This window comes from Mandrillus leucophaeus, unplaced genomic scaffold (genome assembly GCF_000951045.1).
Source record: "Mandrillus leucophaeus isolate KB7577 unplaced genomic scaffold, Mleu.le_1.0 Scaffold700, whole genome shotgun sequence".
Classification (NCBI taxonomy): domain Eukaryota; kingdom Metazoa; phylum Chordata; class Mammalia; order Primates; family Cercopithecidae; genus Mandrillus; species Mandrillus leucophaeus.
The window spans coordinates 1244092-1263224 of NW_012107587.1; the positions used below are offsets into that span (position 1 = coordinate 1244092).

General features: G+C 37.9%; 1 protein-coding gene across 1 annotated transcript in view; it reads right to left on the reverse strand.

The window, feature by feature from the left end:
- Positions 1–17147, reverse strand: part of CCDC34 (coiled-coil domain containing 34) — a 24486-nt gene extending 7339 nt beyond the window's left edge. The window contains exons 1-3 of the mRNA XM_011964711.1: positions 16139–17147; positions 11146–11284; positions 3860–3967 (exon numbers count right to left, since the gene is read on the reverse strand). Coding sequence (XP_011820101.1) covers positions 3860–3967; positions 11146–11284; positions 16139–16590 — 699 coding nt within the window. The 5' untranslated portion in view covers positions 16591–17147. The remainder of the gene's footprint in view (positions 1–3859; positions 3968–11145; positions 11285–16138) is intronic.
- Positions 17148–19133: the final 1986 nt, after the last annotated feature.

Genomic DNA, 19133 nt, shown 5'->3' on the forward strand with positions numbered 1-19133 from the left:
GGAGGGGAGGGAAGATGGGTGGAAGGAAGGAAGGAAGGAAGGAAGGAAGGAAGGAAGGAAGGAAGGGAAGGAAGGAAGGAAGGAAGGGAAGGAAGGATTAAATGGGAAGAAATATTTGCATCACATATATCTGAAAAGGGACTTATAGTCTGAATATACAAAGAATTCTCATATAAGTCATACAACCCCTTCAAAAAATGGGCAAATGACTTAAATCAACACAACACAAAACAAGCCAACAACAAGAGATGTAGAAATGGTCAATATGTGTTATGGACTGAATTGTATTCCTGCCCCTCTCCCAAATTCCTACGTTAAATCCCTAATCCCCAATGTGACTGTAATTGGAGACAGGATCTTTAAAGAGGTAATCAAGTTTAAATGAGGTCATAAGGGTAGGACCCTAATCCAACAGGACTGGTGTCCTTACAAGAAGAAGAAGAGACACCAGGGATATGTGTGCACAGAGAAAGCACTGTGGGGACATAAAAAGACAGCCGTGGAGAGAGGCCTCAGGAGAAACCAAACCTGCAGACGCCTTTATCTTGATTTCCAGTCTCCAGAACTGTGGGTAAAGATATACTTCTGTTGTTTAAACCACCCAATTTATGGTATTTTGTCATGAAAGCTCTAGAAGACTAATCCAATAAGCTTATGAAAATATGCTAAACATCATTAGATCTCAGGGCAATGAAAATTAAAACAATGGCATACCACTCCACACTCACTAGAAGGACTTAAAATGAAAAAGATTGGCCATACCAAATTTGTCAAAGATGTGGAACAATTGGAACTTTCTTATAACAGTAGTGGAGATGTAAAATGGTACAAGTACTTTAAACAAATGTTTGGCAATTTCTTTTAAGTTAAACACATAATTACCATATAGCCCAGTTATTTGGGTGGCATTCTCTTGGGTGGCATTCGCCCAAGAGAAATGAAAACAAGTGTACACAAAAAGACTTGTACATGAGTGGTCACAGAATTTTATTCATAATATCCCAAACTGAAAACTCAATTGTCCATCAACTAGTGAACAGATAAACAATTTCTATGAAATTGAATGAAACAGATAAACATACTCTATGAAATGTATTTCATAGAATACTAGAGTCAGCAATAAAAAGGAATAAGACATGAAATAGGGTAAGTTTTAAAACAAAAGACCAACACAAAAGAGTATATATTCTATTATTCCATTTATATGAAATTATAGAAAAGGCAACTCTAATCTACAGGTACAGAAAGCAGATTAACGGTTTCCTTGGAGCTGAGGCTGGCTGGGGGCAGGGAGTGGGGGTGAATGCAAAGGGGCACAAGGGAACTTTCTGGGGTGATGAAAATGTTCTATATCTTTACTGGTGCTGGTTACATGGGTACCTAAATTTGCCAAAGTCATCAAATTTAAAATAGTTGTATTTTATTGTATGCAAACTATAGCTCAAGGGAATTAATTCTGAAAAAAAATCAGACAGACTTCTGTAGGATTTAAACTAAAGAAGAGTGAACAGAATGCCTTCAGTTAGCAAGAGGAGGACACAGCAGGCACCCAGAGTAGTCACTACTACTGAGAGAGGAAGCAGCCACTAACTGGTTTCAGATTTTCTGGCATGTTAGTTCTATAACACACAGAGCACAACAATAAATCTTCCTTCTTTAAAGACGCTGCACTGAGAGAACCTTTGTTTCACGCAACTAAAGGAAACTAATACAACAATTGGCTACTTTAAGTTTCTGGATTTCTATTTTGCTTTATCCAATAGTGCTTTGCACATAGTAAAAGCTGAGTAAATATTTGTTGAAAGCATGAATAATGTGATAACAGTGTTATCAATCAGACACCTTGTTGATCTGAATTAATGTCTTACATTAGAAAATCAGTTGTGTTTTGAGAATTAGAAAGTATTTTATTTTTAAATGATTTTTTAAAACATTAAAAGTAAAAGCCCTTTTATAAAATATGTGATAACACTGTCATAAACACATCCAGAAAATAAATTACCACGGTAACACAAATGTTAGGAGTACCAGATGAGATAAAACATTCATTTTAAAAGCACTTAAGAATTTACAGTTATATTATAAGAAACTAGCTTTGCTAATGAATGCATAAATTCTTTTTGTCTGATTTTTTGATAGAACACAGTGAAAATGACTTAGAGAAAATAGCAGCCACAGATACAGCTAAAATGTGAATGAAGCTGGAGGCAGTTGAAGACCACACACCATGAAATGTAAACAGAGGAGAAAAAAGCTAGATGCCAGACAGGAAGAGAAGAACCAGGAGAGCAGTCTTTACAAATAGAGGTAAATGTAACTATGTCTGAAAGAAGAAATCTGATAGGTCTTAAAGAAAAAAAAAAATTTAGAATAATCAATTATTCCTTAACATGAACAAAAGTTCTGCAGAACAGGTAAATATAACTTCTCAGTTTTATTTTTAAATAATTCTCAACATTATGGAATTTTGCCTTCAATAACTAGTGATTCATGTCAGGGCAAGCCACTTCCCTCCAAAAGAAATAATTTTTTTTCTTCAAATAATTGGATTAGGTCTACTGCCACTAATTAAAACAGTGAATATATTGTCTCCCAGCAGTATCTCACATTCTTAGACAAACAACAACTAGGTTTGACTGGCATGGTAAAATTAGCTTAATGGAGTTAGAAGATAAGAGGGACTTTTAGAGGAAAGAGCAAACTATTCTGCATGTATAAAATAATTGTGTTTTATAGTTACAAATTTCAAAAAGATACTACCCAAACTTTTATAACAGTCACAGAGACTTATTTTTGAATTTATTCACAAAGATCTCTTTCGTGTTATATCATGGGATGAAGCAACCTTTTTTAAAAAACCAAAGTAATTGACTTCTAAACAAATATGGTTATAAAACACACATACATCTAACCAATTTCCTTCTTGTAATACCCGGATGAAGAAGGTTATATCATCTTCAATTTACTGAAATTATTTACATAGTACTCTTATTAACACCACTGGGCATTAGATCAACAATAAAAAGTTAGAATTAAAATTTAAAATATTGTCCTGCAATTTAAACATTTTCCAAATCTGTAAGATTGGATTACAATAATAAAAGCAATACCATTCTAAATATGTAAAAATCACAACAGAAGACAAATTGGCCACAGAATAAGTATTTTTAGAATTTCTAATATGTGTGATCTATACAAGAATATATTAAAATTAAAAGGAAAAAATGCATCCATTCAATGAACATCTTCACTCAACTATTTTTGTACATTTATTATGTGCAGGTACTCATCTAGCTCCTGGCAAACTGAACAAAAGAGGCAAAAATCCCTGCCCTTACGTAGCTTACAATCCAGTATAAGAAGTAAACAATAAATTGAAAGATGTAATGGAAAGAGATCACAAACCGGGAAGTAGTAATTGTAAAGAAAAGGAGGAGACAATTAGGAACAACAGAAGAATTCTAATTAAGCCTTGGTGACCGAGAAGACAGCTGAATGAAACAGAGAAATGGCAGAATGGTTTTATGAAGGAGGAATGGGCAAAATGGGTTGTTTTAGATTTGCAGACTTGGAGGCACTTGCCATAAGGATTCAGAAGGTCAGGCCTAGAGATACATACTTGGTGACTGCCTGCAGGCAAATATTAGTGCAAGCCACAGGAGGGAAAAAGGAGAAAAGTAGAGGGCAAAGGGCAGAAGACAGAGACTTGATAAATGTCTACCAGGATAGAAAAATAAAAGAAGCCAGAGAAGAAAGACTCTAAGATAAATATTTTTTAAAACCTAGGTAATGAAGTGTAATACGAAGAAAGATTTTGCGAAAGAGATACCAACGTGTGTATGCATTTTTCCCTCCTTACCTCCTCATTCTTTTTCTGAACCCATTCTTTGTGCTTTTCTTCAGCAATTATCTTTCTTTTTTCACGTTCTTCCATTTCTTTTCTTTTTTCTAGTTGTTGATTTAATTCCTGTGGATTTTATTTAGACAAAAGGCAACATTTAATAGAAGCACCCAAATAATGTATATTTTTAAAGTCTGAGGTTATTAACTAAATTAAACAAGAATATAGTCTCCTTTATACAGTATATGCCACTAGTGGCAATAACTTACTTAAGTAACCAGTTTATGATGAAAAAAAGCATTGGTAAAAGTATAAGTCATTTTTTAGAAATGTGCAAATAATTGCTTGGCAGCAAAACACTAGTTTCCTAGACTAAACTTCAGCTAAATTACCCTCATTGAAATCAACTTTCCCACACATAAATTTTGGCATCACTCTAAGCTACTGGCAGAAGCTCAAGAGAATTGCAACTTTTTTTTTTTTTTTTTTTTTTTTAAGTTATAAGAAGCTTCTGGATTTCTGATGAAAGATAAAGCATAGGAATTAAATAATCCCTATATTAAAAATTTAATTCAGAGTTACACAAAAGAAATACAAAGAAACCATTCAATTTTCCTTAGGGAAAAAAAGAACCCAGAGTTTTCTTCACTGATTTTATAGCTGCTGAAGTGTAAAACAAAACCACATTCATATCCCAGATTATTTAACTGCCTTGCTGTCACTCGAATCTACACGTTTGGGCATTTCCTCAAGAAAAAGAATGTGAAAGGTATGGCCAAATAAAACTACAAGTTGAATGCCACCACTCTGTCACTCATCAGTTAAATTACTCCATTGGTTGAGAATGCTGTTCAAACTAGACTTCACTAGGGCTCCACAACCATAATTACTGGTTATTTTTCTTCTCTGTCTTTAGATACTAATAGTCAGATACCTTACGTATCTTCTATTGGTCTCCACTCTCCTCCCAAGGCCCCTGTTTCCCAAAGACCTACCTACCTGGGCATGGGTGGTAGTGGGAAAGACAATTTTCCAACCCTCAGACTAATTCCAGTGTCTTAAATGAAGATAAAACTTGACACCAAGAACATCTCTTTTGCATTTTAAACAACTGGTCACAGGAAATCTGTCTTCCATAACCTCTCATCCTAAAATTCTGCTGCATAGAAGATAGCTACCCTCACTCAGGAAGTCTTCCAACTTTTAAACACTATACCCCTAAAAGCAAATATCCATCTTTATTTTAAGGATTTTTCATCACTTCAGCAACTATTGTTCTTTGATTACTTACTCAGTATACTTTTATGGTACAGCTACTATGAACCTAGCAAGAACTGATATAAAGATGAAATCCCAGAAGTCTCTGATCTAATGTGATTCACTTACACCAAAGAAGTAAGTGCTACATTGTGAGTTATTGCATATTATAAAAGTTCAGAGAAAGGAAGGGAAGATGAGGAGAAACATCTTCCCTTCCCCCTAGCCTAGTATACCAGGCTAGTAAGAAATGAGCACCATATGAGGAATAGTGAAAAGATGGCTTCAAAAGGAGAGAGACTGAGAGGTGGGAGGGGTTAGAAAATTTAAGTGTGGTACTAGCTAGGTGGGGAAGGTCTTTTGAGACAGGCAAAGTAAAGTGAACGTTATGAAACAAGAATACCTGGCAAAAGGGAAAATTCAGAGCTCTTAATGACAAAGGCTGAAGATTGCATTTGAAGGGATGAGAACTATTCTGAGGAAGACTGAGTTTGCCATAGTATATGGGTTATAAGAAAAAGAAGTTCTGGGCCTCTGGGCCAGGCACAGTGGCTCATGCCAGTAATCCCAGCACTCTGGGAAGCTGAAACAGGTGGATCACTTGAGGTCAAGGGTTTGAGACCAGCCTGGGCAATACGGTAAAACCCTGTCTCTACTAAAAATACAAAAATTAGCCAGGTGTGGTGGCAGGCACCTGTAATCCTAGCTACTAGGGAGGCTGAGGCAGGAGCATTGCTTGAATCTGGGAGGTGGAGGTTTCAGTGAGCCGAAATCATGCCACTGTACTCCAGCCTGGATGACAAAGTGAGACTCGATCTCAAAAAAAAAAAAAGAAAGAAAAGGAGAAGACGGTTTGGACTTATGTCAGGAAACAAAAGGGGGGAAAAATTATGCATATATATATATACATGTACACAAATACATGTGTATATATGTATGTCTATATATGTATATATACAAATATATAAATATGAAAGACATTAATTAATTAATTGGCTAGATATAGACCTGACAACAATATATCAAAACTTTCCCAAAATAGTCCTAAATTTTATTTTCAAGAAAAGTAATTATTGGCCGGGCGCGGTGGCTCAAGCCTGTAATCCCAGCACTTTGGGAGGCCAAGACGGGCGGATCACGAGGTGAGGAGATCGAGACCATCCCGGCTAACATGGTGAAACCCCGTCTCTACTAAAAAATACAAAAAAAACTAGCCAGGCGAGGTGGCGGGCGCCTGTAGTCCCAGCTACTCGGGAGGCTGAGGCAGGAGAATGGCGTAAACCCGGGAGGCGGAGCTTGCAGTGAGCTGAGATCCGGCCACTGCACTCCAGCCTGGGCGATGGAGCGAGACTCCGTCCCAAAAAAAAAAAAAAAAGAAAAGTAATTATTTAAATGTATAAAGACATGATTTACTATATATTTATGTCCTTTTTAAGATTCTTCATTTAACTAAACTAAAAAATCGGAAAAAAATAAGCCCTGTACTCCTATTTGATGGTTAACAAATTTTAGTTAAAGTTGATTGAGGGGTTAAAGAAAAAGGGTCAAAATGTACCTAGAAAATGCTACCAATAACCCAAACAGTGTTCATATCTCAGGATGTCTGTTCAAGTAATTTGCCAAACCAGAATATACATCATATTTTGAGACAGAACCCTCCCTTCCAAGGCTGGCCCTACTTAGAATTTCCCACCCTGAATGACTCCATGTTTACCACAAAGGCCAATCTCCTTCTGGACACAGCTGGAGTCTTCCTTCAAAAGGTCCCTACATGGTCTTCTGGTATACCACTGAATTTCAACAGGATTAGAGATAGCTATTAATATTTTCCCATGGAATACAACACTTGATTATGGAAAACCAAAATCCAAAGAAGATCTTAAACATGCATTTGTATTTCAATAGGTTTTGCCTACTTTCAAATAATTTTTTACCACTGAAGGTAATATTAGAAAAACTGACAGTTTTGAGTTTCTCCAACAGCTCTATATCCTACCCTATTCCTTCATTAAGGACTGATGAATAAAATGGGGAAAGGCAAGATGGTTTAAAAAAAGAAAAAAGAAGGCACCAGGACTATTCACAAACTAGGTAATTTTTATAATTTACAACTGATTATAATAATATGTTAAAGCAAATATTAAAAATTGGAATCAGCCAAAGACCATAGGGAACTTGGAGCAGTTGGCTAAAGGATTATTTTTAATAATTAAAAAGTAAACAAAAATTAAATGACCTACAAAACCAATATACTAGTTTTTCATAATGCTTGGTAACTGATTCAATGTTTACCATATTTATCATCTCAACAAAAGTTACAAATGTATAACATTCTGTAAGTGGGTAATTTTTATGAATTAAAGTAATTTCTTAACCTGAGTCCCACAGAGATGTCTGAAACAAACCTAAATGTCTGATGCTCAAATCAAATTTATGAGTGTGGATGATCTTTTTAATGATTAAACTATCCTATAAATGTTCTCTTAGATCTTAAAGCAAGAAAATTAGAAAACCAGAGTTCATTAAAAAATAAATACTAAGTCTGACTCACTTATTTCTAAAATACATCTTGATATTATGGGAAAAGCATTTAAATGGAAGTCAAAGAATTAGGTGCCAGTCCCAGTTCTGCCACGAATGAAGCCTTGGCAAAATTACGTTTCTGCCTTTCATGCTTTTTAGTTTTAATAGGGATGTGAGATGACTATTCCTTATGGTTAAAAATTTGATATGGTTTATAAACAAATTAGGGAACACAGTAAATAAAGACAGAAAAATAAGGAAAACATGAGATAAAAACAAAATAAAGGAAAAGGCAGTGAAAGAATGTGAATAACACAAAAGCTCAACATGAGTTTACAGCAAGCTTAGTTGGCCTATATGTTAGGATATCCCTGGCATAACTGATACGTAAGAGTCATGCTAAAATGGAATCACTTCAGAGTTAAGTAATAAAATAGTCATAAGAAATGTCAAACTACTAAATACATAAAAAGGTTTTAATCTTTCAGTCAAATTACAAATAATTATACCCTGCTACATGCTTATCATTGTGGTAGGGTTTATATTCATTATTTTAATCTTTTCTCAAAACAAATCTTCATAGCAGTTATTATGATCTCCTTTCACATATAATAACTTTATTGAGTGCTTTGTACATATCCTAATGTTCATTTAGTCCTCATGACAACACTATGATGTAAATACTATTCTCCCCCTTTCACTGATAAGGAAATTGAGACACAGAAAGGTTAAGGATTTGCTCAAAGTCCAAATTTTCAATGCAGGAAGTATGGCTCAAGAATTTACACTTTTAAACCAGGCACCGTGGCTCACACCTGTAACCCCAGCACTTTAGGAGGTGTCGCTAGAGCCCAGGAGTTAGAGGCCAGCCTGGGCAACGTGGCAAAACCCCCCTCTCTAAAAAACAATAACAAAAACAAAAATTAGCCAGGCGTGGTAGTGTGTGCCTACAGTCCCAGCTACTCAGGAAGCTGAGGTGGAAGAGGAGGGGAGGTCAAAGCTGCAGTGAGCTGTGATCGCGCCACTATATACCAGCATGGGTGACAGAGTGAGACCCTGTCTCAAAAAAACAAAACAAAACCCAGAATTTACACTTTTAACTACTCCACTATTGCCTCTCTAACATCTGGCTTATAGATGAAGAAACTGAGGCTTAGAGAAGTTAATTAACTTTTCTAACGTCACAGAATTAGAATGGCAAGGCTAAAATTTCAGCCTTGTTCTGTGCGACTACCAAGGCCAGGCTTTCTTACTATCTCTGAAATTTGATTAACTTTTCTCTGTATACTGACTAAAAATGACTTGAAGTAACCTGCCTTTTCTTAATATAGCAAGTAACTTCTTGTGAGACTACAGATAAAGCCCAAAACCAGAAATTGAACTTTGTTCTACCATTAACTCACTGGATCAGTATTTTCCAAATTGTAAGTTTAAAACCAATTTAATGAATTATGACCAGCCTTTTGAAAAAAGAACACCAGGTTTTGCACAAAATTAAGATGCTATTTCACATACATATGTATAAATACATATATATAGATATATATGTAGGTACGTGTTTTTATAACATAAAAAAAGAGTGCTCACTGTGAACAAATATTCTTAAAAGCTACTAACTAAATAATGGAATTAGTCACTGAGGTAAAAGAAGTAAGTCTGGGAATTCAAAAATACACCCTAATTCTGAAAATAAATGAAAAAGCTTTAAGAAGGCTATGAATAGTAATGATATAAATAACAATACAAATAAAAACAAAGCCAGGCATCTTTATACTTTGTTACACTTAATCCTCACAAAACCCCTGTGACACAGGTATTATTTTATTCCTCTTAAGCAGATGAGAAAATGGAAACATAAAAGTTTAAATAACTTGCTTACACCCAGCAAATAAAAAGAACCAGGTTTTTATTATTCTTGCCTAACATCAACCGTAAGGTCTTTCTCAAGCCCTGTGTACTGCCAAGAGGAAATAAGTGCCACTCTCACAGCGCCCTTTTCCAGGAATAAATTTGTAATCTAGAATACAAAGTGTCATACAATAGGAAAATAGCAGAATGTACTAGTTTTCATAATCATTTGAATTATGCCAAGCCTCTGAAACATGTGACTGCCTGCCTGGTTAGAAACTTATCAAATAATAACTGGTTTCAAAACTAACAGAAAAGTTATTCTAAGGAAGATCATGAAGCTTTTGTTCCCATGATTTTGTGTATGTGTGTGTGTTTTTTTTTTTTTTAAGACAGAGTTTCACTCTTGTTGTCCAGGCTGGAGTGCAATGGTGTGATCTCGGCTCACCGCAACCTCCGCCTCCTCGGTTCAAGCGATTCTCCTGCCTCAGCCTCCCGAGTAGCTGGGATTACAGGCATGCACCACCATGCCCAGATAATTTTGTATTTTTAGTAGAGATGGTTTCTCCATGTTGGTCAGGCTGGTCTCAAACTCCCAACCTCAGGTGATCCACCTGCCTTGGCCTCCCAAAGTGCTGGGATTACAGGTGTGAGCCACCGTGCCTGGCCAATTCCCAGGATTTTTTTTAGCAACAGCTACTAATAGACTGAAATATCCAACAAGAGTGAACCAGTTAACTATATTTTAACAAATATGTAATACATTTCAAATACATTTTTAAAAGTATTTTATTAAATATTACAGAGCCATTTTAAAATGTTATAAAAATGTTTAATGATAGAGAAAAATAATTTTATCCTGTTTCATTAAAAACAAGAAGTGTCCCTCATCCAAATCTATTTGGCTTCAGTGTTTGGACAGGAAGAATTCAGATAGTGAGTCTGGATAGTGAGTTTAGGGGATGCCAATTTATTCAAATCTATTTGGTTGCCATGTCCTGAAACAGTAAGAGTTCAAAAAAATACATCTAAAACTATTTGTTTTTTGAGTTCATATAGTAAAAGTTCAAAAGAGACTCAAGCATGGAAATGTCCAAAAGTTAGGGAGGCACAGAGAAACTGAAACACCCTGAAAGACTAGCAAGCAGTTTCCCATCGCCCAGCACACAGGGCACATGCTCACTGAGTGACACACGGTAGGATGGGGTGGGCGGGGAGGGGCAGGTAGATTCCTGCCTCTATTTTGTTTCAGTAAAGTTAAAAATTTTACTGAGTATATACAGCTGAATTTACCTTAGTTAAATGTACATATGTTGATGCTCCAGTGTATGTAAACATACAACATATATACACATTTGTACATATTTATTTTAAAATAATTTACATAGAAAATCTGGAAAGCTATGTCATAATACTAACAATGATTATCTTCAGACAGTGAAATTAGAGGAGATTTTAATTTTCTTAATTATGCTTAGCTGTATTTTCCAAACGCTCTAACAATGAACATATTTCTATTACTATATTATAACTTAGTTATTAAATTTGATATAGTAAACTAACATACATGCAAAGACTTTGCTTTCAGGAATAATAACATTAACATTTTAATTTACAACTGCAGCTCTACTTTGTGAGCTCACAGATTAAATAAAAAGAACACTGTCTAGTTTTACCTCTAGAGCTTTCTGTTGTAGCCGGTCACGTTCTTCTTTTTCTTTGCCAATAAACCACACCTCCCATGGGGTCAGGCGGCTTTCTGGTAAGCACACCTGTTTCTGTTGTTCTTGGTTATCTTCTGATTCAACCTCAGCGCTACAAAAGAGAGGCTACTATAGTACTTGTGCAAGAACCTCTTTTGCTTCCTAGTCCAAATCACTTAACTGTACAGTAAAAGCAAAATTTAATACTGCATTTACAATACTGTGATTTTTACAAACATACACGAATTATACATAAGCATACATTTAAGAAATCATGTAAAGAAATTCTAATATTTGAATTAGTTTATCCAACAAACTGCCTTTGAATTCCTTCATTTCTAAAACCACATTATTTAAAACCCCATTGGGATAATCCACACCCTATCCATTTGCCTCAATGCCAACACTTTTTTATTTCTAAAAATCTTACCTGGATAACTAATTACTCATTACAACATATAATCCTAAGCAGATCTTGAAACGGGCTCTTCCCTTTCCCTCCCTTAAGTAGTTTAGGAAAAAAAGATTATGTAGTACACATAAAGAGAATGATAAAGCAAACATGTTAACAATTAGGGACTGTGGGTAAAGGGTAAATGAAAGTTCTTTATATCATTTCACCTTTTTTATAAGTTTGAAATTGTTTTGAAATAAGAAGCCACAAAACATTCTTTAACATTTTGGTTGAATCCCTTTTGCCAATCCTTAGATAGGGTGTATATGACTCTCTAGTCTGGTTACCTCCTACCACAGTCTCCATCTCCACCATACACCTCTGTCAGTCTGTCTCTTCTGGGTATAAGGAAAAATAACAACTCAGGGTAAAGAGAAGAGGGGCAGGGAAATAAGTACATACATAAATAAAGAACACAAGGACTTGGCCAGATCCACAAACCTCATGAAACTTAGAAAAAGCTTAACCATCAAGCCATAGAAAGCAAGGTTGTTCAGGACATAAGGTAGCTCTAAAGACTAGTTTTATAGACCCAGTTCTTCGTCTCTTTCACATTCCTGCTTCTAGCAACCAATTGCTTCACCCACTGCTTTGCACAACTTTTCTACTTCATAGATTCAGCTTACTCATTATATTCTGCTACTATTATTTCTTAATTCATTCATGCCCTTATGGAATTTGTATTCTAGTGGGAAAGAGACACTGTTGATATGTTATTTCTTACATAAGTCTTTCCTTCTCAGTCTCGCAGAAGGAACCCATCTGCCCCCACTGTAGTGCAGTTTCAACTACCACTACATGATGATGCCTAGATCAAGAATTCCAGGCCAGATCGTCATCTTGAGTTCCAGATCTTGATTTCCAACTACGTGATACATAACTCAACTTAAATATCAATCAGTTGAAAACAAATCTAATCATCCTCTACCATCCACCCACCACCCTTCCCACCAAGAAAGGTACTCCTCTTACAATCCTACATCAGTGAATGGTATCACCCTCCAGCCAGTTACTCAAGCCAGAAGCCCTAGCTCTCTGACTCCACCTGCTCCTTGTCAACATCTAGACCGCCCACCTCCCATACCCACATGATCACCTAGTCATGTTCATTCCTCTTTCCATTTTTGAAAGCCATTCTTGTTTCCTCCAACCTTACAACCACCATCCGGACAAAACTGGCCTCCCTTTCTCCCTTTCAAACGATTATCCACACCTTTTGCCAGATTCATCCCTCAAATGTATCCTTCTATCATATCACTCCTCATCTTAAAGTTCTTCAATGGCATCTTCACCCACAGGATAAAATCCAAATTCCTTAGCCTGACACCCGTGAATCGGCCCTTTGCCTAACTTCCAGCCTCTTCTTTCACCAATAGCTGATCCAGACTCTACATTTCACTTACTAGGAACTCCTGCAGGTTGATGAATGTGCCACACCCCATGCCCTGTAACTTTCACCTAAATCTGAAATTCCTTTCTTCCACCTCCGCATAGGGTCAGATTAAGAGCTTAGATTTGGGCGTAAAACAGCCTGGGGTGAAATTCTATCTGCTTCCTCCTAGCTACGAACATTTTAAAAAAAACTTCTTTAAGCTTCTGTTTTCTTGTCTACAAACTGGAGATGACAGTTGTGGCTGGCTCCCTTACAGGTAGTATTGCATGAAACTATCCATGCTAAAGCACTTAATATAGTTCCAGGCACTCAGTAAGCACTTAGTAAGTCATTTACTATTATTACTATGACGAACTCCCACTGTCCCTTCAAAATTCAACTCCAGCACTGCCAGTAAAACTCTTAGGCTTCCTGTCACTTGTTCATCTCTGCCACAGGCCACGAGTTCCTTAAAGAAAACATATCTTAATTCATTTTTTTTAATTTCAAGAGCCTGGCTTTACGGTCTAGAATATAGTAGTGTCCTAGGAAACATTTGTTGAAAGACAATCAGATCAGTGGGTTTTTCTTTTAAGAAATGACACTTTAAATGTTAAATTTTCTGCCTTAATATTTGTAACAAATGTGTTCAAACTGCATGGTGCACACACTACAGCTCTACTTATAATCAAGAAAGGCTTGACAAGCGGCTATTTGTGAACAAGATATTAATTACAGCATGGTTTTCCTAATGGATAGTGGTAGAAAAACCAGGATAAAGCTGAATAGATAAACAGCAAGCCCAGAGCACATTATAAAATATTCCAGAAAAACGCTTCTCATTATCTTCTCTGAAGCTAACTTTGAGCTTAATCTCAGTTCTGACCAATACCCTTGAAGGTCAATGCATCTTCTAAACATGGCACTATTTATACCAAAAATACCTTGAGGTAATATCCATTATGTGCAGCTGATGCCTGAGTCTAGCTCAAAGAAGCCTTACCCGATTCGTTTTGCCAGTCAGATCAATGTGGCAGGTGAGGCATGGAGAAAAGGCATAAAATCCCACACAGCTCTAGGTTGCTGTCTGCTCCACAGAATATTCGCAGCCCAGAATAATGAAAGGGCTATGACTAGGTTGCCTGCTCTCTTCATCCTGTCACCCACAAGCTGTCCAGGGCACCAAACAGAGGTCAGCATAGTAAGGAGGAGGAATGAGGAAATTTTCTAAACACCTACCTTTCCTGAAAGGAAGTGCTAAGTTTCTAAAGCATTTGACAATGATCACTGCATGTATCTGTTCTTTAGGAAGTGGGAAATGGGCATGCAGTCAGCACATTTATTGAGCACCTAATAAGCGTCTGACACTTGCCACACACAACGCTTGATAACTTCAGCATTCTCTTTTCAAACCCACGTCCCAGCTACTCCTTTGATTCACAGGGACTGAAATGTGATAAGGAAGGCAGCCTTAGTCCTATGGTGCTAACCAGTTGATTCTGGCTTTGCGTAAGTGAGACATACATACATCTGCCTCCTTCCCTGGCACTCTCCATTTAGTCAGGGCTTTGGCTCTTGGAAACTAATGCAAGGTTTCAGTAGCTGAGCGATAGTTCTGATGGTGATTTATTCTGCAGGTCACTAACTTTGTGTCCAGATTGCTTAGTCCAGTTGATTATGCTCAGAAAGTATTTCCCAAAGCCTTCAAATTTACTTTAAATACCTTTGAGACCCATTCAGTCCTGAAGAATACCTACAAAGGCCCAGATGAAAACAGATTACTGAAACCCTAACTCCACCATTAAATTTTACTATCAGGTTGATCAGAGGAGGCCTGTTTCTTGTTGCTACAACCAGCCTGGATGAGTAGCTTACTTGGTTACTCTTTCTGATCTCTATTCCCACCAATGTACTTACTTTCACTTCTCATCCGTAACTAATTCACTCCTGTAACCATGTATATGGGTTACTTCATACGGGTTCCATATTCCATTCACTCATGCTAGATATGAACACCCTATATTGAAGGGCGTATCTTGCTATTTACACATAAAGCATGGGTTCTCTGGCCTGTATTTCTCAGACCTCCTGTACTGTGCCTTACACAGCCTGACAATCAGAAACTTGTAAATGATTTCCGAAGAAAACGCAGTAAGTCTATCCCAGAATGGAGCTGCATTACCGGGCCCGTCTCAGAAATATTCCTACAGGGATAGGCCCTTTGTTCCATTTCTATATACCCAGTACTAGACACGCAGTTTAGGAAAGAGAACATCATCGGTCTATCTTCGTAGTAGACCCAGGTCTGCTAATAACCAGGCGCACGCCTTTGAGTCACTTTTAGCATTCTGAGCCATGGTTTTATTATCTGTAAAATAAGTGGACTGATTTAGGATTCAATTCCATGAGAGTAGAGACCAGTATCTTGTTTATGGTTTCCAGTACCTAGACTAATATGTGGCACACAAATTTTGCTGAGTGAATAACAGTAGAAATAAACAAATTAAGGTAGTTTTAATAACCCCATTGATCCTAACATTCTTTGATACAATGACATCCATTCCTCTGTGCGTACTCAGATCCTATCTAACCACAGATCCTATCTAACCACGTCGCCACATGCTGAGGTTGACATTGCTAATCTCTGTGCTTCAGCACTCTGTTATAAAAAGTGACCTGTTTACTACAACCTCCTTCACTAGCCATCAGTATGTTTTCAGAATAACCAACCACAGGTACTACTAAGGTGCAGTAAATCACGTTCTGGTGTTCAGGTTTGGGATAAGAGTTCTGGAGTTCACAATCTGGCTTTGAAGGATTCATAGAACGCCTGAAATGGTAGCAAAGTTCTGTGTGTTTGAGACTATGTGAGTTTTTCTGGGAAGTGAGACCGCAGCAATCATATCTCAGGAAAAAAGGATTAAGAGCCGTAGGAAATCTACCGTCATTTGCAAGAATTTGCACAGGGCTCTTTATGAGCAAAAAAACCAAAAACCAAAAACCAAAAAACACGGCACCTCAGTCTGCAAGTGCCTCCTCTGTCTTTGGGTAGGAGGGCAGGAGGGTGTTAGAAGGGGGTACTTAAGAGAGTCTAAGGAATCTTGAAAAAGGCTGAATCTGCCGGGCAGTCTCGGGTTTACCTGGCACATCCCTGTAACTCCATTCCTCTCAGACTCGTCACTTTGGCCTCTGAACCATGGGCATCTTCATCCACGTCTTCCTCATCCTCCCGGTCACCGTCGTCCTCGTCAAACTGGAAGCTCTGGTGGCCAAGGGGAGACAACAGTGACCTGGTGGAATTGCTGCAGCTCAGCGGCAGCGGCGGCGACGGCGAGCGCACCACCTCCAACCCCTGCCCACGAGCGCCCGTCATAGGGACGGAGACGGAGCCCGAGGAGGGCCGTGACCTGGGTCTGCAATCACCCGTGAAACCAGCGTAGGAAGAAGAAGAAGTAGGCCCCCAGCACCCCGCCGCCAACATCTGGCCCGCCAAGTTCAAACTGGCGGAGCCGCGGCGGGGACGCGCTTTCCCAGCAGGCACTGCGCGCGCCAGACCAGCCAATCCCGGCCGGTACAGACCCTGCGTTGCCATGGCGACGCGTGGAGGTCGGAAGGGCTTTGTCTGGGCCTGCAGAGCTTGGCTTCCTCCGCCCCGGCCTCTCTTGGTCAGCCTTTCCGCCTCTGTAGCAGGAGGGTGCCTGCTGTTTGCAAGCTTGTTTAGCACGGTACCTCCCCACGCCACGGGTGGGGTCCTGGCTCCCTACCGACAACTTTGAGGGCCCGTCCCTTGTTCGCCGTGGTGTTGCAGTTCATTTGGTACATGAAATATATTACCTGTCACTGAATCAGGGAAAGTAGCAGAAACCAAAACTACCCCCTATATAAGGGGTCAGAATTATGAGCATCGGTCTGATTTCTTTCAGCGCAAGCCGATATATTTTGAGGAGAGGGGAGCGAACTAGATCCAAGTTTACAGATTTATTCCAGAACGCACTTTTAGGACAGTCTTTGCGTGTTTGGTAGCACTTCGTTTGCCTGGCATGTTAAGGGACATAATTTGTCTACACGTGTGAATTTTTGACCTTTTCGAAGCCTCTAGTGTACGGTAGGGCCTGCGTAAAGCACAAGGGATAGATTATTAGAAGTCTCTCCCTTAAGTTCCTCATCCTTCTGTGGCGAAAAATCATCTCAGTAAATATGCTGATGTGCATTTTATATGGGATCTTAGGGTCACTCGGGAATCGGGATAAAGGTAGTAAAGGAGAGGTGGATGCTTTATTCATGCTGACAAAACTGTACATTTGTAAATAAATAGGGCTTTTGTCTAGTTCATAATGTATATTACCGGTAGAAATATCATAAATGAAAACTGACCATGGCTACCACAGCACACAAAACTCTTTAGGGACCAGAGTGATACAAAAATCTTTGACGAAATCTAGATCTGCAAAATTTAACACAGGAGAATTAGCTATGGTAGAAGTAATAGCCACCAAAGACAATTCAGAAGGCAGAGCTATAATTAATAAAATATGACTTGGTTAAATCTAAATGGAGTATTTTGTTCAAAATTTCGGTGAAAACAAAATGAAAATGGAAGAAAATTGGAGCACTCCAAATGAGTAATAAAGTTGATCAAGGAATAAAACTGACCTAATGGAGTTTTCGTTGTCAACCCTAGTTATTCAATATTGGCATTTAGAAACCTTTTATCAGAACATCTCTAGAATCAGTAACATCAAAAGGCACTGGGCTGTGTGAGGGCCTCATAAAAAGGTAAGCTTGAGAAGCTGCTTGCCAATAGATATAACCAAACATAACTGTAGTGGGAAAAAACACTAGTATGAAAGGGACCTGGAATCAGCGGTTTTCCTGGTACTTGATAGGTTTTCCATTCCTAACACTCCTCTGAAAATGGGGGAAAAAATTTACCTCACAGGGTCATATTATCTCATTAATTCTCAAAGTTTCTAAGCTCAGGATCAGACAGATACAATGAAAAATTGTGTGTAAACTCCAGAACTTCTTCACTTTAACCTCTTCGCATAGGAATCTAAATGTCATATACTTCTTTGTCCCCTTAAAATGTTTTCCTAAACAAAGTATACCCTTTTCTTGATGCGCCAGGGTCATCATTATGACCAACTGTGACATTATGCACTAGCAATGCTGGAACCCCCAAGGCTATAAGGCAGAGTCAGATGGTGCTGGTGCTGGTGTTTGAACATAATTAACTCCAGCGGTCTCATTTCTTACAGTGCCTTTTCATTACTGGAGCTGAGAAGCCATAATCGAGATGGGTAGAATTATATATAAATGTACAAATGTGTAAAAGAGTGTCTCTCCCCTTAAGTTTTAGGGTAATTCACTTAGTGACATCTTTTCATACAATTGGTACTTTGACCATGGTGTATTTGAGATAATTATGTTTTGCTAGCTCTGGAAACTTGTATAAGAGGGACTTTTGCTTAAATAATTCCGTCACCAGTTAGCCCTGTGGCAATATATTATGCAACTGTAAAAATTTATCCGTAGACATTAGTATTTACAGATGAAACAATATGATGTCTTAAATTTGCTTCAAAATAATGCAAGGGGCGGAGGGATTGGAGGGGGTCAGTGAATAGGATGAAGATGAAACAAGGTTCACTACATGCTGCAGATAATTGTCAAAGCAGTGACAGGTATGGGGTGAAGGGTGGGGAGGTGAGGAAATTATACTACTCTACTTTTTGTTATGGAAATTTCAAGCATATATGAAGTGTAAAACAAACACACACACAAAATTATGTCCCGAATGAAGAGGCACTGGGTTCTGGTTTGGGGTCTAATTTGCTGTGACTCAGGGACTCACTTAAATTTCATTAAGCCTTTTGTTTTCTCATCTGTAAAATGAGGACTTAGTGATTGTAAATACTGAAGTATTTCTAAGCATCTGGGCAACCGACTACATTTAATATCATACAGACTTTTTAATCATTTGCTTTTTAGATAAAGATTGAATCAATGGTTTTTCTGAAATTTCATAATCTGTTTTCCATGAGTATAGTTCAGACTTAGGATAAAAGCCTTTTTCTAAATTTCAGCAAAATGTTCTTATATATTTACAAATAAATATCAAAATGGTGTTTTCTA